At 35.7% G+C, this 25,874-nt stretch overlaps 1 protein-coding gene across 16 annotated transcripts in view; it reads right to left on the reverse strand.

Moving 5' to 3' along the window:
- Archease (protein archease) overlaps positions 1-25,874 on the reverse strand; it is a 288,400-nt gene that overhangs the window by 188,266 nt on the left and 74,260 nt on the right. For 11 of the 16 annotated variants that reach the window (XR_016193230.1, XR_016193231.1, XM_089236480.1 and 8 more), the window contains one exon: positions 3,978-4,292. The exons of the other annotated variants lie outside the window; for them this stretch is intronic. Coding sequence is in view for 9 of the 11 variants with exons in the window: in XM_089236480.1 (XP_089092606.1) it covers positions 3,978-4,292 (315 nt within the window). In the remaining 2 variants the exon portion in view is untranslated. The remainder of the gene's footprint in view (positions 1-3,977; positions 4,293-25,874) is intronic. 16 annotated transcript variants of the gene reach the window in all.

Below are 25,874 nucleotides of genomic sequence, written 5' to 3' on the forward strand. Positions count from 1 at the left end.
CCATGTGTGCATTTTGGTTCCCTCCCGCATGGCCCCCACAAGAGCCCGGGATAATTCTCATAATTTTTTGGCTTTTTCAGGCTATAAATTAACTAATGAAGGGGCCGTGAGAAATCTGACTATGGGGGGGGGGGGCCTGCAAAAGATCCCAGCCTAGGGCACCATACCCTCACTTAGAATTTGATTCGCAATAGTCAAATGAAGGCCAGGGAAAAATTTGGTTTTTCACTTGTCCGGCCCCTGGAATACCAGAAACACCTTTGAAAAAATTTTCTTACTAAAAATTACCCCGTTAAATATCATCTTGATATCATCATGATGATGGCTCACAAAAATAAGCGCTCTTTCAAGGATTAAGTTATCTGGCATTTATTAAGAATGGTAAAATAATTCTAGAACACAAAAAACAAAGACAAAAATTTTTCTATTTCAAAAGCGGGACGTATGGTCACACACATTTTGCACTGTAAACAATGATGTGCGATTTTCTTCTGAAAAAAAATCAGGTTTATCTCCAGGTGCCCTTCACCGAAGCCCTATCAGCCTCCTGGCAGGGTCGCCAGTAGGGGCGGCACATGAGGCTTCGTACCCGGGCGGCATGTAAGCTCGAGTCGCCCCTGTATTGGGACTTCCTCCAAGATTGACACCACATCTTTAAAGTTTTTTTAATCGATACTGTAATGCTTCCTTTTAACTGCCCTGCTACTGGCCTGCAGCATCCTAAATAATTTCAATGCAATTTTCCTATCCTGCAAGAACAATGCTATGGACATTAGAAAAAAAATTCTAAAAAGGCGTATGACTACATTTAAAGCAATTTAAATCTGTTTATTAGAGACTCACGGCATCTGCTGATTTCTAAAAAAAAAGTGCAATAAATTCTCACATAAGTCTTCACTTTGAAATGTCCATAACCGGCTCGATATGTCTCTTTGTATCTGTCAACCTAAAATTTATAGTTTTTAGTGTTGATAACACGCATGCAAAACCAATTCAGCGACGCGTTTTCACAATCTGCAAAAACTACTTAGATTTTATAGTTGGAAATGATGTCTAAATGCCAAAGATTTGGAGTTCGAATCAAAATGAAAATGTCAAATAATTGAAATTGTGCTTCGTATAAATGAAATATTTTAATATTGAAAGAGCTATATATATAGAGATTAATCTCGTGCCCGTAGTCATACGTCTCATAAATGTGAAATTTTGTCATAAAACTGAGAGTGAGGCACGAATCCCCTTGCGCACAAGTGGAATTTAGAGGCATTTACGCACAACCGAGCTCGTCTTGGCCATTTTTCTCGTTCTTCCCACCCTTTCTTCCTTTTGTTTCCTTCCTAAATTTATAAAAGTAAAAAGGACATAATCATTATAAAAAGGGCTGTTTTCAGATCAAATTGCCAAAGTTCAATTACTTTACTGCAAAAATGTCCGATTTTTTTTGGCGGGAAATACAGTCAAACCCAAAGCATATTAAAGACCCTTTATTAATACGCTTTGGTCAAACCCCATTAGACCGGAACTCCAAGAGACCCGAGAAATCACTTCGTAATAACGAAATTTCGTTACAAAGGAATTCCAGATTTTTATATTGTTTCTATGTAAACCTATCCGAGGGATTAGAAAAGTTTTCGTTAAAACGATATTTTTCCCATTATAATGGTATTTGCTAAAATTAGAGTTGCCTGTGTTTCGTCTCAAGCTATTTTGTTACATGTATTTGGAGGCTGCATGGGTAACAGGGCGTATGGCACTTTACTGGTGAGCCATTAGTGTTAGAGACATACCTAATTAGAAAAAGTGTCCAAATCACGAGTCCAACTCAGATATGTCATTCATGTTGAAAAGGGTTGTATAGCTATAAAATAAAAAAAACAACTTTTTATACCATCCCAGTGTGCCAAAGAACCCGATTAAGAAGTTGTTGCTCTGTCTTTCCCAATGCCAACTAAAATAATTTCACGTTTCCAAGTGCAATATTCACCGAGATATGCGAATTCGAAAAATTGAGGAAATTTGGGAAAAACAGCATTCAATGCGGGTAAAATGGTTTCCCCTCATTTAATGCTGTTTTTTTTCAACTTTCTTCGAATATCTCAGTGAAAAAACACGTTGAATTTTTTTGTGGGAGACCGGGAAACAACTTTCCAATTGGGTTTTGGGGCACAGGCTGTCCGCATAAAAAGTTAACATTTTTATTTTAATAACTATGTACCCCTGGCATCATGAATCAAATATCTGAGTACTACACATTATTCGGATACTTTTTCCAACTGGAAGTATGCCTCTAGGACCAATGGTTCACCAGTAAAATGCCATATGCCCCTTTACCTATGCGCCCTGTATATTAAATATAGTACGGAATGTAATGTGAAATATTGTGCTGTGTTTAAGCCAACTAGCATGTTGCTTCATTCGCCTGCGAGAGAGCGGTCACATTATGAACCAAAAAGCCACTTGAAGGTAGCTTGTCACACATCCAATGAAATATCAGATCTTCACGTATCAAAATTAAAGTCAACAAACTGATAATTTTCTTATTTGAAAATCTGATTATTTATAGTTTCCGATGGGCTTAAAATACTGATAATGAATCATTATTATGTTCACACAAACAGTTTTGTCACTGCGTACATGATTTCTCTGGAATGAAGGGTTCAAACAAATATTTATAAAATTTTCACACGTATTTTAGTTAACTTTTTTAAATTCATAGTAGGGCTACAACATGAACCTATATCCTTGATACATGTATTATTGTTAAAAATGACGTGAAAGGTTGAACTTTTCAGTTGTGATTCATTTGTGTGGCTACTCCCTCATTACTACTTTTATCCGCACGAAGAGAATAAAATTAAAAAACTGCTTGCTACCAGTTTTTGCGATTTTTATCATTATAAGAATGCGTATTTTAGAAGCTACAACTGACATTTCTCAATGAAACCATAATCATTTACACACAAAAAAACTAATTTGGAAATAATACAAATTTCATCATCCAGTACAGTAACTTGATGACATTGTGCCGTCTTCAAGCGCGGAGTTCACATTGATTAAAAATATTTTTTTTTTTAATTGGACTGACACAACACATAAAACATACAAATCAAACTGTGAAAAACACAAAACTATAAACTTCACAAAAAAGTAACATCACGATGATACAGACACTTTGTGACCCCAAGGGATTTATTCTATTTTTACTGTACCATATTATGTTTATTTTGCTTTTTCGTTATTTTCATAAATTAAAAATTAGTCAAATTAAATTAAAAAATATTTACACTTCAGACAATTTTTGAATAATTATCTTCTAATGGGAAAACGGAGGGGGGGGGGAAGGAGGGATGGAGTAGAAAATTATTCATGTTCGCAAGGGGGCCACAGGAATGAGAAATGGTTGAAAGGGGCCATGGACAAAAAATGGTTGAGAACCACTGTACTAAAGCATGAATGCAGCAAAGCGGGACGGTGTATAACATGATGCGAGGGGAAATAATAGGCCACAAACATATACTGAAAGCACTAATGCAGCAAAGTGGGACAGTGAAAAAAACATGATGCAGGGGAAAAATAATAGGCCAGTGTATAAAACATGATGCGGGGTAAAATGATAGGCACAATTTATACTGAAACACAAATACAGCAAAAGTAGACTGCGAAGGCGAAAAACAATTTCTATGACAGATAGTAAAACACAAACGCACCAGACTGTTGTACATGATGCATGAAGAGGGCACAATACCTAGGTACAATATTATCAACTGGTAAAAAAAAAACACACTATCTGCGGAATGCCAAAATAGCAAATAATGAATGTTGTTATAAGTTAGTGGACAATAGTTTTACAGTGGCAAGTTTCCTTTTGGTTGAGGATTTGGTATTCAATTTATCATTTCTGGTTTTTGTGTAATTATTTAAAAATATATTGGATAATATTTTGATGCAATCTCCTAATAAAGAGCAAAGAGACTTACCGCAGCAACAAATGCCTTCAAATTGTGTCCCTTCATCCAGTAATTTTTCTTTGGAAAGTTCACAAAGTAAATATCTTTGACTGTTTGCTTTTAGAAACTGTTCTTCATACGTTGATGTTATACAAGTTTGAAAAATTTTGAAGACAACAACATATACATTAACTGTGAAGTCATTCGGCCACAACAAACCACCACGACCAAGTTCTTTCAGGTACTGCATCGTCTTCTTGTCAGCGTCATAATGCATCTGCTTGTCAGTTGCAAGCTTATTTTTGCACTCAAAACATGACCCAGAGGCAACTCCAGCCACATATCCTGCAATAAACACCAATACTTTCATATTGGACTGTGAAATCTTCACTTTTTCCGAGAAAGGTATTACATCTAAGAAAAAAACATCTGGAGCATCACTTTCTACACTCTTGCATGATTCTAAGAAATGTTTTATATTGAATGAACCCATTTAGGTGATTGCAATGTCAATAGACTTAAGACCTTCAATTTCCTTTCAGATTCCAGTACTTGAGAGACAGATATGTGGTCATTTCCCCCATTCATGCATCTTTATCGACTGAAACGAGCGTCTAAACAGTCAGTTTGAAACTTTCCCAATAATATATACACTAGTGGAGGAGTGAGGGTTTCAAATGGATATTTGCAAATCAGCACTAATGTATGAGTTGTGTGAAGAAGAGTAAAGGATGTTTCTTTCATAAGTTTTTCACATCTGGATCCAGGCTTTGCAAATAATGGAGAAGAAAGAGACTCCCATTCCTGAAGCCAAGAGCAAAAATTCTCCAAAAACACAATATTATAGCACTTGGGACTAGTGATGGGCTCACAGAAAACATCAATCTTGTGCTTACCTTTGTGTGGAGTTTTTACATTTAAAAATTTCCAAAATTTAGAAAAATATCAATGAAATCTATTGTTCCAACAATATCCTCACCGATTTTACTTCGAAATTCTTTTAATGCTGGGATCAATTTTTCATCAAATAGCTTGAGAGCCTGACCAACATTCTGGCATTCCAAGTGGTTTGGATATAAGGCTTTTCTGCTCAAACTAGAAGCCAGTTTAATGTTATCACATTCCTTTCTGTGCAATGTCTTTAAATGCATTACACTTGCATACATAACAACATCTTCATCTGGGGTGTCATTAGAACAGTCCGATATCAGCGACTTCATTCAGGGTATGTAAAATGTTTGATTGGTGTCTTTTTGGTTAAACCAATTGTTACGAACATTTTTCATACAATGTATAGTTTAAGTTAAACATCAGAAAAAGTTTACTGTCTGGATTTTCTAGATGTTCAGTAGAAGATTTCAATGATCCACCACACATTTTCTCATAGGCCTTTCTATTGATTCTGTTGTTGTCTGCGATTGCAAACAAAACAATATATCCAGCTTCGTGGAGAACCCTGAGTACTTGACTCAAAATAGAATACAAATCATCTGCTGTTTGATTTTTCATTGGGAACGATGATGAAATCATAAAAGCTTGAACCGTTGAGGCCTCTGTGTTACTCAAATTGAATGCTGACCCTTCAATCATGCCACCCTTGTAAAATGTCCCAGGTTTGAGACATATATCTCATCCATCATTAAGCCAACCAACTTTTCAGTTTCAAGAAGTTCACCACACTTACTTGCAAGATACTTCAAGTGCGAGTTTTGTACTCCACTCTGGAGACTCCCTAAATTTTGTAACAATGTTTTTAAGTAATAAGGATGAGGCAGTATCAGTCTGTTGGAATCCCTCACAAGGCGATATGCTGCTGGGCTGTTGAAGTAAAACATGGATGCCCATAATAGCATTTGGGCAGAATAACGAGGAGCTTTCATTAAACTTAGTTCTAACTGTTCATGTAGGAAAGATAATGTTTCAGCCAATGATGTACTTTCACAGTCGTCAACAATATCTTATGAAAGTGCAACGATTTTCTCTAACCTGGTATGAAAGGTTGTTTCTTTACTGAATGAATGGAGATGAATAATCAAGGAATCAAATGCTGTCCATGAAGAACATTTTGAGTCTTTACCTAACAGCCACTCTAAATTTGATTTTGGTAAAGGATGGTTATTGTGCCAGATGGTGACAGTCAAATCTTCAGCTATTTTAATTGAAATAACAAATGATGGTGCATCACTCAAGTCTGCTTTCCCCAGGTAAATGGAGCTTACATCAGATAACACTAACCATGATTTGTCCAGCCTACTTCCAAAGCCAGTTTTAAATTCTTGGAAATTCTTGATTTTATCCGAGTTGAACCATTCTTGAAAGTGTTTTTCCTCTCTGCCATCAATTTCTTTATTTCTTTCCTCTGGAGTCTTTTGTTTTGATGGTAATTTAGTTGTCAAATAAGATGGTTGTCCAGGAAAGATAGTGGGATGTGCCTCGGGTGATAATACTGGATTTTTTCAGAGTAATTTTTGTACAATGAGGAGAGTTCCATCTGGTTGTGTTGCTTGATGGTTTCTTTCAATGAATTTTTCTTCAAAGTGTTTGATGCACACAACAGATTCATTTGTACTCTTGAAATCATAACGACGTATCAGCTTCTCCCACTTGAATTTTCTTTCAGGATATTTCGGGAAGGTAAATACGTTCGTGTATATTTCCCCCTTGTAGTTTGACCTGCAGCCAGGAACACAACAGGGTCGTGGCATCTACAAAGAAAATGTGAAATGCCACAGATGTGTGGTATTTACAATATATACAGCATAAAGGCAACAAATTTATTTTATTTTTTATTAAATTTTTTATCGTGGTACCTCAACAAACCAAGGATGGTTCGAGAGGCAACAAATTTTATTGAATTACAGGCATGCTTGCAGAAAGAGAGGATACTAATTTAAATGTCATACTGTTTTTAAATTACAAAAAAAATTAGCTTCTCCAGATACTTTTGTTTATTCAAAATTATCCATTTATTTGATTGTGAGGAGTTTCAGCTTCTGGTTTTTTAAATATTTGAAATAAAAAAATTTTCTTTCGATCTAAAAAATGTGCTTCAATTATAGTTCTTAAGGTAATAAAAAATTTTCCTCAAGTTATAAAAATTAAAAAACTCCTGTCAAACACACAAAGAAATTAAATTTAGGTACATTATAAATCAGGAAATATCTACTCTTGAACTAAATTGCGATAATACAGCAATTAAGTCTGCAAAAATAAAAATTTCAGACACATTGATTGAATAGCAACTTACCCTAATGCAGGGTTGGGTTTTTGACATGACAAGCGTCAAAAACTGGTTTAAACCATCAAAAACTGTCGAAAACCGTCAAAAACCTAAATGAATGCCTTTTGATAATGTTTTGAACATAATAGGTATACAACATGATGAAAAACTTACTTTTTGGCATATTACAATGTTTTATTTTTAAACATTAATTTATTACAATAATTAAAACAAAATATTAATTATAATTTACAATTTTGAATTCTTCAACATAAGAGTCTAGAACAATATAATATTTAAACCATAAAATATAATTTTATGGTTTATTTATCTAAGCTACTCATTACCTGTGTTGAATTTGCTAAGTGGAATAGAGCTGCTTATTCAAAATATGTATAACAGGGAATCAGGGTTAGGTTTTTGACCCCAGAAACTAACTCAGTATTAAAACTATCCAAATCTTACTGTCAATGATGTCAAATAGTTTTTGTTAACTTGATAGATATGTTAAATAACAAAACACTTTTATTTAGATTAAAGGGTTTTATATTCAGAATTATAATTATTGAGGAAAAATATATATTTTAATATTTTAAATTTTCTGATCTGCCCAAAATTTTATTCCATATAAAATTTCTAACGCAGCATCTGTTAATGCACTAACTAAACTCATTTATTTTCTCCTAAAAATTTCTTAGATCAGGGTGTATAAATTCACACAGCTTTAAAGAGTATTTTCAACCAAAGCAGAGCTGACAAGACTTGATACCCAAAGCATTTGTTTTGCATGTTTGAATACAGCTTCAATTGGAAAACCATTGCATTATAAATACTAGTAAATGTACCATATCATAGTGCAAAAGTAAGAATAAACCAAGTTTGACATATACAAGCTAGCATTGCCAAATTAAATGACATTTTAGTCCTACAATTTAGTATTTTGTCGCTAGATATATTTCAATGTTATGCACAACAAGATTATCGTTTTAAGTATCAGTGGTTATCTAGATAATTTAATAATAACAGAAATCAACATTACATACATGATGTAATAAACTTTTTTAAACACTTATCTGTTGTAAAAAGAGTACAGCAGATAGTTTATATCAATGCATATATATAAGCAGTTGAAGAAATTTTGGAAGGTCAAGAATCATCTTGAATCAAAGAATGTCAAATCGTTCCACAGTTTTCCCTTCAATGTTCAAGTTATGCTTTATTCAAATTTTATAAGAAAAAAAAAACATATATTGTCCAAAATAATTCTGTCGGGAGTAGAAAATTATTTTAGAATCTTATTAAATATTTATTCTTTGTATAACATAGTCACTTTAAACATTACATGCAATTAACGTGTGCATTTTCATTGGGAATTTTTATATCGAAAAGCAATATTTGAGGTTTTTGACAGTTTTTGACAAAGGTTTTTGACGGAGGGTTTTTGACGTGACAGTTTAAACTGCAGTTTAAACCGTCAAAAACTGCCATGTGTCAAAAACCTGCCAACCCTGCCCTAATGTTCACAAGTTTTTCATCAGATGAATAGCGAATTTCTCTCAACTTCACGTCTATTATTAAGACAAAATTCTACTAGATGAGATATAAAATAACTTGAAGAATAAAAAAACAACAATTAAATTGTAAATTATAGATTAAAAACCACGAGAAAATTGAATTAAATATATTAATAGAATTAATTATAACTGCATGTGGCGTGAGCTGAGAAAAATCAAAACAGCCTCTCTTAGGACCCAGATTTTGACGTCACAGCCTTGGCGGAGTGATACATTACGGCTTGTATATCCAACCATGATGGGGAGGGGGGGGGGACAAGTGCGGGGGCGATGAGAATGATCACCCCACCAAGAGCCTGATAACATGGGAGAATGAATCTGTCCCATATTTTACAAGACAGTAATGACTGGCAAAAATTGCCTTCTCCGACATATCGCTCTGGATCTGCTTCTGGGCCAACCACTGTTTTTACACAGAGCGCCACTAGATCTAAGATCAACAGTGAACACACTTTTACCCTGAAAAAAAGAAAGGATGCCTGCCTGAACAGAATAAAAAAAATATGTGGACTCTACAAAAATACAGATCATAGGTGCCGAGGCTGCACAAATAACCACTAAATACATACTCAGTTATAGGTAGAGTAAGACAACAGAATAAGACGTGTAAAGTGAAGATGATTTTTTATTTTTTGTTAGTTCTTTTACGAAAACAATCAGTAAGGGGTTGTAAGAGGTTTTTTGACTGCAAAACACTGTGGGTGCTAAAGCAGCCATAGCACCCTCGGTTCAGATGCCACACCAAAACTTATGCATTAACTTTCTATGGCATAAATGTCGCTCTCCACTTGTTAATACAAGATATACAGAAGACTGGATGTTGTGAAGATATTTATTATTTGAGATGTTAATTTTTTTTAAGGAAGGAAAAAACTCATCTCTGCCTCTACCGAGAGTTGAGCCCGGGTCCCTCGATTGCCGGACGAGTGCTCTGACCACTAAGCTACAGAGGAGATAGAGACGACTCCCAGTACAGGCAGAGATGAGTTTTTTCCTTCCTTAAAAAAAAATTAACATCTCAAATAATAAATATCTTCACAACATCCAGTCTTCTGTATATCTTGCATTAACTTTCTGTAATAAATCAAGCTGAAAATTGTTTTGTTGTGCGAAAATCTAAATCTAATATTTTTTTTGAATAAATATTATAAGTGGAAAACGAAGTATCATTAATTATTTTTGCCTGCTAATGAATGTAAATGTAATGCTAATGAATGTAAATGTAATGCTAATGAATGTAAATGTAATGCTAATGAATGTAAATGTAATGCTAATGAATGTAAATGTAATGCTAATGAATGTAATGTTGGGTAAACAAAAAACCAACCAGGAATGTACTGAAACGGTACATTAATAACTGTAATCTTGTAATGTGAAAAACAATATTAACTAAAATGTATGTGTTATCAAAAAAAAAAAAAAAAAAAATTTAAGTTAAATTAAAACAAGTGGAAATTCAACACTGTCATCCGCAAAATGAGTTGGGATTGGTCGAGCCCCAACATTATTAATGCACAGTTTCAGTACATTCCGGTTCATTTTTTGTTTACCCAACATTGATTCATTAGCGGGCAGCAATAATCAGGGGTGGGAAGTGACCAAGTTCATTTTGGAGCAGCAAAATTCAGGATTCGGAGCAGTTTTGGAGCAGCAAAATATATGATTCAGAGCAGTTATTTATAAATTGGAGTAGCGAAATTAACAAGAATATTTTCGTTAACCCTCACCCCTTTTCAAAATAAAAAAAAATTCACTGTCTTTTGTTATCAAACATATTTTTATCAGCTTGTTTTTTGTTTTTGATGTTTCAGGCTTTTGCCACCTTGTTTGAAAAAGCAGCTGTCATAAAATTTTACACAGCAGTGTATTTAAGATGATTTTTGCTTACTGAGTGCACAATTTACTGTCTGGAACAGCAGCACTTCAAATAGGCTAAAAATTTTCTATAAGTTTTCAATTTTTTTATACTCGGAAAGAAATAGTTGCAAAATCGGAGAATTTCGGAAGAATCAACACAATGTTTGGCGATTCAGCACTCGCTATTTGGCGATATTGGCGATCGGACACTCGTTATTCTGCAGTTTCTAAATTAACATTCGTAATTCAGCGGACATGCGCTTTTTAATACCGGAATGGAAATTTTTTTACGAAACATCAGGATTTGACACAATGACGATCGGCTATAGTAATTTCTGTTTTTGAAAAAGGAAACCGACTCGCATTTGCGCTTTAAAGCTGAAAAAACCATTGCAACCATCTTCAGTTGAACGATCACGGATATCATTGGGGTTTCGCGATGGAAAGCCCAATATATATATATAGTTTAAATAAGGCGATAGTTTAAGTACAGTGAAATAAAACACACTCTTCTCGGAAAGAATCATTTCACAGAAAGCAAGAACAAAATTTTTTGGCATAGTTTCCGAAATTCCGGACATACTGAAGCAAAATTTGCTATTTGGCGCAGAAAAATACAAAAATACACTATTGGAGCAGGATGTTAACTTTGGCACAGTGCGGAGGAATTGGCGCAGAGTTCGCACACATGAATAATGAATGACAACACTTTGTTTTCCACTTATAATATTTATTCAAAAAATATATTAGATTCAGATTTTTGCACCAAACAACAATTTTCAACTTGATGTATGTGAAAGTTATTTTTTGCTCACAGTTTTTAGCACTAAAAATAGTGCAATGAAATGGTTAGATCTCACCGGTGCAGTCCAAGGTGCCTTTCACGTAGGGTGACCATGTCCCATATTTCCCGGGACAGTCCCAACTTTTTTTGCAAAAATGTTCCAGTTTTTCCTGTTTTTTAGACAAATCCTACTTGAATTTTTATTCTTTACTAAAATCAGAGATTGAAATTATTTTTTTAACTCATAAGTTATATTTTATCATTACAAATATAAATAAGAATACCGATCTCGCATATTAAACATGGTGGACATTTTATTTCGTGGAATTTTAATCCAGTGCAATTTGCAGTTGTGCCTCATTTCCCACCACTAGCGACCTTCCATTATTTTAGAAGTATTAGGCAACTTTGCTTGCTTTTGGCATCATTTTTGTCGATAATTGGTGATGTCCCATATTTCCCCGTATAATATCCGACATCCCAAATTCTGTATTTCTCTCAAAAGAATATGGTCAGCCTACTTTCACGTCTTCATCGCATAGAAAACCACCCTCCTGTTCTGAACGTTTAGGCCAAGCATATCCCTGAGATACAGACCCAAAAGATAACAGGAATCGAGGAGTCTGGTGACGATGTAGACAAGTCTCTGTTGTTAGCAAGTTCACTTCACAGGAAAGGCAGACACATGAAGAAATTCTGGTCAGGTGGCGAACAAAAGGAGAAGATGGTATGGTGCTGGAGCACTTCAGTGGTTCATGGTAATGGAATAGGCACAACTCTGTGCTCCGCTCACTGGGCAGAATGATTCTGGAACTACCAGGTTAGAACAACTTGCATTGAAGCGAAAGAATGTGATCATCCCCAGCACACTACTGGTATTTGAGGAAGTCCTTTCTCATCATTTAATGTTACAACAGCCAATCACAGTCAGCAGCACTGTAACATTATCATAATCTTTTAACAGACTACTCATTTGCATATTTATATGGAATAAAATATTATTGCACAACTATGACATCAAATCTGGCAACACTAAAAACATGAATATTGAAGACTCGGCTGGGGTCTACAACATTAGGCCTACTGTAAAACGAAGAATCTTGTGATATTATTGACTGTAAAAGTGGTCCATGGTCCACCATTGGCGTGGGGTAAATATTGCACTTTTTGGGTGTAATTACATTTACCAACATTTATTTACTGAAATTATACTGCACAACTAGCTATAATACCCGGTGCTGCCCGTGTTTTCTTCAATGAGGTTTTTTGGATCACATGATATCTCCCTCTTTCTTTGAGGGACATACAAACCGTGTCTAAGTTAACCAATATTGCGCATTTCTGCGCAACTCATAAAAGAAATAAATCTAGATTTAAAGAAACGTAGAAATGAATATACAGGGTGTTTCAAAAATAATCATCAGATTTTAAAAAAATCATAACTATTCAGCTTTTAATCCGTTTTGATCGAATAATGTACAGGTAGAAAGAGGGAAATCTCGAGTTTCGTGTAGTTGCCAACACGTAGCAATAACACTCTTCGGGAATTTCTTTGATGTACTTTTTATGGGCACATAATTAATTTTAAAACAACCTAAACTATATGAAATTTATGCAGTTGAATATAAAAAGACAATACAGAGAACTTAATTTTCATGCTTGAGAAGATATAAATAAAAAGTTATAGATATAAATAAATGTTATTGCATGGATATCCAATGCAAAAATAGGTCCAGCTAATTACTTTATAAAGTGGAACTTCAGTAAACAAGCTTAATTTGTCCCACTAACATGCTCGTTATCTGAATAGCTCGTTATTTGAATCAAACTTTCCCCATAGGAAATAATAGAAACTCTGATAGTTCATTCTACAATCATTCATTTACATAAAAATGACTAATAAAAACGGCATTCATTCAATAATAATTAGACACAATAATAATAATACATAATACAATAAAATATACATAATATAAATAAATATGTAATACGGTAATGTTTACAGACATTATTGACTTAACTTACTCTAAACGATGAGAGACAGGAGGACTATCGTTTAGGACAATTAACAGACTCACTGTTGTTTGCAAACTTATTCTTTTTGTATGACTTTCAAAAAGAGCCTCGTCCAATGACACTTGCTTTTGTCTCCTTTTTAGGATTTCTAAGAAATGGGAAATTGCAGTATTCGTTGGACAGATTCATTGCTAATATGCTGCTACAGCTTTATTTGGGTGGTTCTTTTCTACAGAGTTTTGCACAGATTCCCACATCTCTAATCTCATTTTATATGAGAGGGACTTCTCCTTACTTCTCTCTTCTGATGACATACCGTCCATAAACACTTGCTGGTGCTTGCAAAAGAGATCCATCACTTCATCTATCGTCACCTTCTAGACATTTTTCACCACTAGTTCTTGAATGTCATTCTCATGCACCCCCAGTCCATGGTCTTCCTTAAGCACACAATCTCTTTGACAAGCAGTGGCTCCTGTTCATAAGCTAGCCCTCCAAAGTCAGGTTCAATAATTCAAATCAGCCCATAGTTTTCTTCAAGCAGAATTTGAAAAAAAGTCATTTTTACCCCCCCCCCCATCAGCAAAAGTAAGCAAAGCTCTGACCCCGTCCCCCATCAGCAAACTTTCGTCAGCTCCGACCCACCTCCTAACACATATTGGTGGGATCAAAAACGTATGTGGGAAGGGGGGGCATGGGGGCTCATGTGCCTCCCCCCAGAGGCAAAAAAATATTTTTTAACGTTAAAAACATAAAAAAAAAATTAATATTTCAAAAGAAAATAGCTTTATATGTAATTATAGTCGATTTCTGTTAATTTCAATGCTATTTGAAAGATTTCTCTTTAAGAAATTCATTGCGACCCATCCTTTAAGCCATATATGGTAAACCTTTGACCCGCAGACCAAATGTGGGCCCGAAGGTTATCTGATGTGGCTTGCCCCCTCAAACCCAATTTTGTAAAAATGAACTAAGCAGCACATTTACAGATGGCTTAAATGACCCGTGGCACAATTCCAGAACATTTCAGTGGCCTGTGGCACATTTTCAGATCACTGAAGTAGGCCCGTGGCACATTCAAAGATCATTCAAGTAACCCATGACACAGTTCCAGAATACTTAAATAATCCAGGGCACACTTAGAGATCCCTTGAGTGACATGTGGCCAAATTTTAGAGTACTTAAGTGGCCTCCAGGGAATTCTACATCACTCAATTTACCCGCAAAACATTCCCAGATTACTCAAGCGATTCCTGGCATAATTAGGGATCACTTGAGTGATGCATTGCACAGTTCCAAAACACTTAATCGGCCCGTAAACATTTCCAGAGCACTTGAAGGATCTGTGATACATTTAAAGATCGCTGAAGTGGCTATGTAAGGGATTTATCATTATGGAGAATGTTAGTTCAAGTGCCCACAAACTAGCAAAAGATTTTTCTCGTATTTGGCGCACCGAGTAAGATGCCATCAAGAATATTTCATATTTTCATCAAGAGCAGTTGATGACGTAAGCATCATCCAAACCCCCCTCCCCCCTTGTCATCAAAAGTCAGCAAATTGGAAACCCCTCCCCATCGATGCTGATGTAATACTTGAATGACCCCTAATGAAAGAAATAATAATGATTGAAGGAAAAAATTCCAGAATTAATGAAAGAAAATTCAAGAATTAATGATGAAAAATTCCATAATTAATGATGAGAAATTCCATAATTAATGATGAAAAATTCCATAATTAATGATGAAAAATTCCATAATTAACGAATGAAAATTCCATAATTAATGAATGAATATTTCAGAAAGAATGAAGGTAATTAATGAATGAATATTTCAGAAAGAATGAAGGTAATTAATGAAGCAAATTCAGCATTAATGAAAGAAATGATTCCAGAAGAGAGATTAATGAAATAATTTAATCTTTTTGCATCTTTAGATGAGTTCTCCTCAGGGGCGCTGGAAGTCAAAAATGATTGGTGCTGCTAAAAGTATGCGAGCGTATTCTCTGCACAGGCCATAATGTACAGCATCATTCAAACCTCCCCCTCCCCCCTTGTCATCAGAAGTTAGCAAATCAAAAACACCCTCCCCCCCATCGATGCTGACGTAATACTTGAATGACCCCAATATTCACACTCGCACGTGTGTTAATTTTCTGAGTGAGGCACGCTTACCAGAGACTTTAGGGGAGAATATTACCGCAATTCCATAACACATGTGTAAATGGAAGCAAAAAAATCATCAGCTTCAGTTGTGATAACATGGAAATAAATTAGGCGCAAAATTTTTGCTCGTAATGCAAATCATCGCTTGTTAACCGAGCCAAAGTTTGTTCAAAATTTTTGCTCATTATGCAAATTGCCCATTAACTGAAGTTCGACTGTATCTATATTTCTAGGCGGCATATCTACAAGTGAACTCAATATTTCAAAAATCAAGAATTCAACACAATTTTTAAAATTGATATGGCAGAAAAATCACACCAAATTTCCGTATTTCTACAATAGAATCGGCAATTTTAACACTGATTTCTATGGGGAATCTTCCTTTGCCTGACCCTCAAAGTGATGCTGATGATGATTGACATCTGGTGGCAAACCATTTTTTTTTCTTGAAAAACATCATATCGGTTCATTATTAGCCAAAATTTTTCATTTTTACTACATTTTATACTCTTGGGGTACATTCTGATGGTATATCTTTAAATGGCGTAAGATGGTATAAGTGGTTTTTTTTCAAAAAGTCTCATAAAAGTGGCTTGAATATATTTTTTTTCATAATGACAGCCCAAAAGTAGGGAGGGGCGGTCCTTATGTCCTGTGACTAAAAGAAATGCTGTTGATGGATTTATGTGGAACCATAGTAGTTAAACCTTTGCTAAAAGATATATGAGTAATAAAACACAGATGCATCTTCGCAAGGGAGTTGAAAATTGAAACAAAAGCGTTGGGGATGCAGCTTTGCAAAACATGACAAAGATAATAGTAATAATAATCTCAGACCTTGAAATATAACTGTCAACACCATCTAGTGATGAGATAATAAAGTAGAAGGATGGCTGTACAGAGATGGCAGCACATGTATGACAAATTATTTTGTCATATCTATGTGAAAAAGGCCGTCTGTGTGTCGGCAAATGCCATCGTAGGCAACACCATTACGCATATCAGCGACGGCAAATACCGTCTTAACCACTCGACTAGTGAAAAAGACAGAAAAAAGTCTGCGCGTCGGCAAATGGCGTCGTAGGCACCAACATTACGTATGGCAGCGACAGCAAACGCCGCCGTAACCACTTGACTGGTTAATTAATAAATATTTCTTACATATTAACAAAAACCAACTTTTGCAATTTAATTATTTTTTGCGTAACTCACTGGTATTACTATGTGTTTGAAAATTCTTTTAATGTTATTATTAATCATATACAGGGTGATTATAAAAAAACTATCCCGACATATGGGCCCCTAACTATCATACCATTCACAGAAACTGAATGAAATTTTGGCATAAGGTATTTTGATGTATGCGCTCAAGAATGATATGGAAAACAACAGTGTCACTCTAACAGTTACGGTTACAGTGAGAAAATTTCGAAAATATCAAATGGCAACACCAAGTTTTTTGTATTGGAATGTGATCTCCATTGTGAAAAACCCTAAATAGCGTTCGAACGGCAACTGTAGCATGAAAATCAACGGCGGTAGATAGGCTAAAAGTGAGGACAACCAATAAGGACAGAGAAGCAGCATAAAATAAAGCATTTTATTGTGTTTCACAAATTTTCCACATGACCTTGTGGCGGACTAATCAGGCTGGGATCTCAGCCGAAGAAATGGAGTGATGAATGAAACTAACATTAATGCTCTGGTGCACGGCAAAGTCCTTTTTACTTTTTCCTTGCCTAGCTCCGGGGATTTTCATGCTACAGGTGCCCTTCCAACGCTATTTAGTGTGTTTCAGTATGGAGATCGCATTCCAATACAAAAAACTTGGTGTCGCCATTTGATATTTTCGAAATTTTCTCCCTGTAACCATAACTGTTAGAGTGGCACTGCTGTTTTCCATATCATTCTTGAGCGCATACCTCAAAATACCTTATGCCAAAATTTCATTCAGTTTCTGCAAATGGTATGATAGTTAGGGGCCCATATGTCGGGATAGTTTTTTTATAATCATCCCGTATATATAGATGCTTTCGCCAGTTACTTCCAGTACGCTTAATCAGGAAGCTATTTTGCAAAAAATACAATAAAAATTAGGTGAATATAATGTATTTAATGAAGCATAAATAATGCAGATTAATTAACGATGATTTACGATATACAGGGTGATTATAAATAAGGTTCTGATTTCAAAACACTGTAAAAAAAGAACGATTGTCAGAATGACTTGAAAATTGACATAAATATTCCTGAAAAAATTTAATTTTATTTGGTAAAGGGGAAAAATACTTAAAAATGATGTCATTAATTTTACATGATAAATTAATGACATCATCCAACATGTGGGAAATTTGTTCACAGAATGGAAACGATAGCCAGCCATGGCAAAATGATAACTTAATTATAGCATTGCACGATTTCATAATTCATGTAAACATAACAAAAAAAAAGTAATTGAACAAATAACTACAACTTACTTAAGAAATGTTAAATATGTTGTCCACCGTGTCCTGGCTATGAGGTTGAAAGCACAAATTCTTGTTCAACAGCCAGAAGTTGCAAGGGTTAAGGTGCATCCTGTCAAAATGGGTCTTCAGCAGCTGCTTTGCTGGTATTGCAATGTGCATCTTGATAGAAGTTCTATCCACACACTGATGCTGTGGAAGTGCCGAAATGATGTGGTTGCACAAAATAGATTATACTGCTGGCCAAGAACAGCATCTACTTGCACCTTTTTTTTTCCTTTTGCGAAAGAAACTTCCATTGCTTCAGGAGTATCTATGCAAATTTTCAAGTCATTCTGACCAGTAGTTCTTATTGAACTTATTATTTGGCGGGAAATAGTTTAAAATGGAAAGTGATTTTGTATGCGCACTCGGTCATTCGCCGTCAGTAAATGTTAAGGTCAAAATTGATTACCGTTGCTAGATATGCAAACTAGAACGCAGATAACTTCCATAAAATTGTTTTCGATTGTTTTCAAGCATTGGTAGTTGAATTAAATAGGCAATATGAAGAGCAATTGCCTATTTGAAGTTCTACATGCAGTGATCCTGTAAGGATCAGAAGGTTGATTGATTTGTATTATAAGTGCAATGAATCTAAGAGTAGTAAAGGTATATTAAAAAAACAAATGGATCTTGTAAACAAATTAGTGACATTTTTTAGAAATGAGTCACAAAACTTCAAGTAAGAAAGATAGAAAAAAATCCAAGGTGGTTAAGGATGATAATGTAATTTCAGAGGTACAATTCTCAAGCTCAGAGTCAGTCTCTGAGGGAGAAACAGGTAAGTCTAAAGGTGTATTTAGTCCAAAGAGCTTCTCATATACTATGGTACAAAGAAATAACAGTGAAAAAATTAAAGGATGTCTCGTAGAAGAAAAAAATCAGATTTTAACTGATATTCAGTGTAATAGAAATGAGGAAAGTGTCACAATTAGTGAAAAAAAGTGAAAAAATAGTGGAAAACACACACACCTTGGGAAACTACACGGCTTTAACCAGCAAAACAGGGACGGAGTTAACAGAAGTGAACGAGATTGCAGAGACAACTGGAGTAGAGCAAAAAGAGAAGAGTACAGTAGTGCTAACATATAACTCTGGACTTGGGGCACATAATTTCGAAGAAAGTAGCAATGAAGTTGGAAAAAAATCACAGCAGTAATGATTTTCAAGAAAATGATAGTCAGAAGGTAAATAAATCAAGTAGTAGTGCCAAATTTGGATTTTCTTTCAAACAGTTGGATGAGGCAGAATCCTCAAGCAATGAAAGTCATCAAAAAACTGAAGGAGAAGAACAAAGTGGTTTCCAGACTATGCTAAAGAGAGGAACAAAAAAAAACAGACAGGAGAAAATATAAACCTCCAGACATATATCTGACTCAATTGGAAAACTGGATTACATTGAGAAATAAGCTTAATGAAATATGTGAGAAAGGTTTTAAAGGAATTCAAAGGAGAGGGGACTGGGTGCTGCAGGTTGAGAGTATCAAGGACAGGGCAAAAGTCAAGCCGTTTCTAAATACAAATGGATATGAGTTTCACAGCTTCAAATTGAAGGAAAAAGAGTCAATCAAAGTAATGATAAAGAATATACATGTTTCATGTACTACAGAAATAATCCAAGAGAACTTGGAAGCTCTGGATTTTGAAATTGACTCAATAAATAGACTGGAAGAGTTTTAGGAGCAAAAAGGAACTACCAATGGTCGTCATTGAGATGCCAAAAAACAAAAACAATGAGAAAATTTTCAGACTTGATAGTCTTCTGAACATGGCAGTTCGAGTAGAGACATTTAAAAAGCGTGGTGGACCAGTTCAATGTTTTCGATGTCAGCGGTTTTATCACAGCCAGGGCAGCTGTAATAATGCAGCTAGATGCATGAAATGTGGTCAAGGTCACATGACCAAGAAAAAAGAGGATGAGCCAGGATCGTATGCAAATTGCCAAGGGGATCATATCAGTGCTTGGTCAAGATGCAAAATGAATCCAAGAAATAGAGGACAGAGGATGTATGATCAAGGGGAAAACAGCAATACAACAAGAGATTGGAGAAGAACCACAAATAATATAACAAGAATCCCAGTAAGAACTAATCAAGCTCCAGGATGGATGGGATCAAAAACAAGCAATATTCAAGCACAAAGTCAAATTAAACAAGGGGAAAAGAATCAAAAAATCATGGGAATAGCATGCTTTCCAAGCATATGGAAAAAAGCAATAACAAAGTAATACATAAAGCTGGGAAACCCAAAGAAGAAACTAGCTCGTACAGGCCAATAGCTTTGTTACCACATTTATCCAAGTTGTTGTAAAAATCGATAACAACGAGAATTGTGGAAACTACAAATAGACTCAAGCTAGGTCGTATAGAACAATTTGGTTTCAAGACCATACATGGAACATGCCACCAACTACTAAGGGTAATAGAACATGTTCAAAGTGCAAGAATAAAAAAAGAGTATACAGTAGCAGTGGCACTAGATTATAGCAAGGCTTTTGACTGCATATGGCAAGCAGGCCTACTTCACAAAATGCTAACAAGAGGATATCCACCAGTTATTATCAAATTTTTATCATCATATTTTTCAAATAGAATTTTTCAAGTACAAATTGGAGAAGAAAAATCAAGAGTGGGAAAGATAACAGCAGGAATTAACCAGGGGTCCAATTTGGGTCCATGCATTCACAACATATTCATGGATGATTTCCCAAATATGGGCCCATGGACTCCTGGGTATGTATGCTGATGATGTAATCCTGATGACATCAGATGATGATCCACAAAAAGGACTAAAAATGGTTCAAGATGAAATATATAAAATAGAACAATGGAACTACTTCAACAAGGCGAAGTTAAACCCAGCAAAGTGTGAAATGGTATGGTTTTCTTCTAGAATTCTACCCACAAACACTTTTGTTAACATTATGGGACATATGATATACCCTTCTGAAAGTATAAAATATCTCGGAGTGTACACGGATAACAAATTGAATTTCAAAAGACATGTTGTAAACAGAATTAAACATGCCACAATAAACATTGATCAAATTCTAAGATTCTGCAATCCCAGAACAAAGTTGAGCATAAAAAACAAAATACTAATGTATACACAAGTAATTAGACCATCCTTACTGTATGCTGCTCCGGCGTGGGCTTATGCCTCAAAAGGAAATATTTATACACTACAGGTTTTTCAGAATAAGGTACTGAGAAGGTTCACAGGAGCGCCAAGGTATTTTAAGGTGATAGATCTACATAAAATACAAATACAAATACAACGCCACAACAGGCAAATTGCCCAACGAGGTGGCTGACTTAAGAACATCATGGACCCCCGAGCCATTTTTTGGAGGCCCTACCTACTACTACTACACCACCCTCCCCCCCCCCCCCCGCGGAACTCCCCAACGAATCGGTACATGCGGGAATGTGCGTGTACGTGTAGTGAAACCTGACGTGAAGTTTTGTTGTTTCTCTGTAATGCTTGTTATGTGTAGTGCTGCCATCTGCCACTAGTTTTTCTAACTATGAGTGAAGTGTTATGATTTATCGTTGTAGGACTGTTGCTCTACTTTTTAACGGGGAGATCGGCTCGCATTTGCGCCTTGAAATTGGGAACCACAGAAAACCAACTTCAACCGACCACCACTGTGGGGTTCGAACCCGGATCCTCGCATCGCGAGTCTGTCACTATAACCACTCGACCACCACAGCGGCACATGATTCAATATGTGAAAAGAACAGCAGAGAACTTTTTCAATACATTGGAAAATTCAAATATTGAACATTTCCATGAATTAGTTGCATACAACCATGATGAAAGAATGAGACATCTAAGACCGAAAAATGTGCTGATGATTCAGTAAAATAGTTAAAAAATAAATAAAAAAAAAGGTCTAATGGAGACACATTTCGGAAGTTCAGCAAACAGGTAAGTAGTCACAGGAGATTTTAAGGTTTTCTAGACCACAAAACTACTGCAAAATTGGTAAAATATATAACCAGTGTCATTAATCATTTTCATTTTGTAAATAGTCAGTATTGCCAATTAAGAGAAATTATTGGTAAAGAGTTGAATAGATCTAATACTAGGTAAGAGTTAGATCAATTAAATTATGCATAATCAAATGGAAGAGTAAAGATGTTATATAACTGCATTTAGCCGCATAATCAATGTTAGTATTTTTGAGAATATATAATTTTGTAATTTTGGATATAATTGCAGATGATGTGTATTATTTTCATGCTAGAATTCATATAATACACCACTACATTTAGACGTGCGATGTAATCCTTATTCATGAATTTGCTAAAGATAGAGCATCAGAATGTAGCAAAAGGTTAGAAAATGTTGTAAGAATGAGAAATTTTGGCTTTTGTATATAACTTTAAATAACTAAGAAACTTCACATGAAAAAAATATATATATTCTTGCCACTTTTATGAGACTTTTTGAAAAAAACCACTTATCTTATCTCATTTAAAAATCTTATTCATTCAATCTTATTAATCTTATTTCATTTAAAAATATACCATCAGAATGTACCCCGAGGATATAAAATGTGGTAAAAATGAAAAATTTTGGCTAATAATGAACCAATGTGATATTTTTCAAGGAAAAAAGTGATATTACGCCACTTTTGTTTGATTTTTTGAAAAAAAAAACACTTGGTTATTACATTTAACATTTTATTTTAATTATTAGAAGTTGAAATGATTTTTCAGAAATTTCATTGTTTTTAATGATAATGCTATTTAAAATAAAAAACAGGTTTAAACCAAAAAGCCTGGTATAAATAAAAAAAAAGTTTTTTTTACCAACCCTGCTAAGGAATCACGATAAGGGCCATTCAAGTATTACGTAAGCAATTTTTAGCCATTTTTGACCCCCTCCCCCCCATTTGTCAGCAAAATTTCGTCATCACTGTCCCCCCATCTCCTAACACATATTGGGGGGGGGGGGATCAGAAACGTACGAAGGAGGGGGCATAGGCGGATCGTGCGCCTCCCTCCCCCCCAGACGAAAAAAAAACATTTTTTAATGCAAAAAAATAGTTTTTAAAAAATTAAAATTTCGAAAAAAAATACCTTTATATGTTATTATAATTGATTTCTATTAATTTCAATGCTATTTGAAGGGTAAGAATTCAAAATTTCTCTTTAAAAAATTCAATGCGAGCCACCCTTTAAGCCATATATGGTAAACCCTTGACCCGCGAACCAAATGTGGCCCTGAAGTTTATCTGATGTGGCTTGCCCCCACCCCCTCAAACCTAATTTTGTAAAAATGAACTAAGCAGCACATTTTCAAATCGCTTAAATGACCAGTGGGAAAATTTCAAAGCATTTAAGTGACCAGTGGCACATTTTCAGATCACTGAGGTAGGTCTCAAAGATCACTTTCACATTCAAAGATCACCTAAGTAACCCACGACACAGTTACAGAACACTTAAACACTCCATAGAACATTTAGAGTTCCCTTGAGTGACATGTGGCACAGTTTTATGTTTTAGAGCACTTAAACGACACCCAGTGCAGTTCTATGTATCTCTCAGTTACCCGCGGAACATTCCCAGATTACTTAAATGATCCGTGGCATAATTAAAAATCACTTTAGTGGTGCGTGGCACAGTTCCAGAGCACTTAAGCATAAACATCGGTGAAGAACAAAAATACTGTTATAAAATCATCAAAATTTAAGTGGAGAGGGTGACTAAATCATGTTTGCTCCTCCTCATAAAAATCGTAGTCACTACCTTTTGGATGAAATTGTCGTTAACGATAAATAATATTGATAACAAAATACAGAACAAGAGGAAAAAATTACTACTCACTGTACTTGGTCATGAGTGTGAATTTTGGCATATACCGTTCGCATCCGAAATGTGGAACGAGTGGTCAAAGTAAGAGAAAAGGTGAATATAACCTCCCCCCCCCCCCGATCCAGGGTGCCAAAAATATGAACAAAAAATATTTATTCTTAAACTTCAACCGAGTAAAACAAGACGAGGCTTCAAACAAACAAGAACACAACAAAACTACAGCCATTTCGCTGGATCACTTCCCTTGTGATGAAAGAGAGCACAAACTGATATCGTGGACTCAGAGGAGCGAAAAATTCAACTTGAGCAAAAACACGAACATGAAAGGACGGCCAGTTCTTAGCAATTGACCATTTCGTTTGGTCTGGAGCATGCTAAATGTTTGCTTGTCATGGGATGTTACATGACCAACACTGATTAGACATTGAGAGCGATTATGTGTTATTACTAGAGGTGAGAATATTGACATTCTCAGTGAACTGTAATGAACTGTAACACCCACTGTAACGTATCGGGATCTGATCCCTCTACGTTAATGGTGGTCTTGTCGTTATGTGGGAAATTCCTTCTTATTTTAGACCCCAGGGACCTCTCAGTTACCGGAAACCACCCGAGGACCCGCTGGCAAACCGGTAAGGGCCAGAATGTTCGTTTAGTTCGGCAGTCGACGGGTGGGGTCTTTCGGCTGGCGAACGAGAACGGGCCAGAGGTCGGGCTACTGATGTCCCACATAAATTAATTTCCCTCATGACGACAATGTCACTATTTTCGTGGAGGGGTTTGGTCCAGAATATGTATAGTTTGGGCGAGGCTTAAGGGTTTGCCCGGTTAAATATTTTTATTTTTATATAAGAACCTCCCGGGGGAGTTGTTACAAGACCCGTTGTACGGAAAATATTGTGTTGTACTCACTTGTTTTCGGCAGGGGGCTGCAGACCTCCGTCGGAATGTTTCATTACTTATTGTCTTGTTGGTATTGTTTACATAATCGGGAGAGTCTGATCAGCTCTCCGGATTGTGTTATGTTGCCAGATTTCAATGTAATAATTCAATTGTAATGTTTATAATATAGTGACGCATGAATATGTAAATCCGATATTTTTGTTGAGGCGAAAAGGCCTTGCGAGGACATGTGGTCCCAAATTTCTTGTGAAATAGGAGTATAAATTCCTCCCTCTTTGTCTCTCACATTGCGTTCATCCTTTGTTTGTTCTTTTCAACTGAAGCCCTCTAGTAGGACGGTTTACCGTCTTGCTACCGTATTCATTGGCCTTAGGCTGGGAAACTAAGCTGATAATTAGTTAAAATGCAACAGTTTACAGTGTTTGAATTTGTTTCCCGGCAGGTCCGGAATCGAAAACATTAATTAATCTTCACAGTCAAAATTCTTCATTGCTGATCAAAGTGGTCCGGCCCTCAACCGAGAGGCCCCCTGGAGCTGATCAAAGTTGTCCGGCCCTCAACCGAGAGGCCCCTCTAGAACTGATCAAGGTGGTCCGGCCCTCAACCGAGAGGCCTCCTGGAGCTGATCAAGGTGGTCCGGCCCTCAACCGAAAGGCCTCCTGGTACTAATAAAAACGATCCGGCTCTCAACCGAGAGACCTTCACTGATACTTGCGGGGAAAAGCTACGTCGAAGTGACTAACAATATCGGATGTCCGATCAGCATAAAAGTTTGACTGTTGATGATCATCAATTGGTGAGCCAGTATCTTTCTGTTAATGTTAAATAGAGGGCTCCATGTTGTACTAATCTATTGTTAAAATTGACTAACTTTATATTGAATTTAATAAATAATATTTCATGCGAAAGTTTATTTGCAATCATTTTCCACTTGGCGTTTGCCACCTTATTACTGGATATTTTGAACCGGGCAAGCAACACCCATAAGGGACGTTGCAATTTTGGGGGCTCGACCGGTTCTCAGTAAATGTGGCAACCACATACAATGATGGTCACTCGTGGGAAATTTTCCTTACGTTT

Source organism: Pholcus phalangioides, unplaced genomic scaffold (assembly GCF_987345545.1).
Source record: "Pholcus phalangioides strain wild (caught in Gottingen) unplaced genomic scaffold, Ppha-v1.0 ptg000009l_1, whole genome shotgun sequence".
Taxonomy (NCBI): Eukaryota; Metazoa; Arthropoda; class Arachnida; order Araneae; family Pholcidae; genus Pholcus; species Pholcus phalangioides.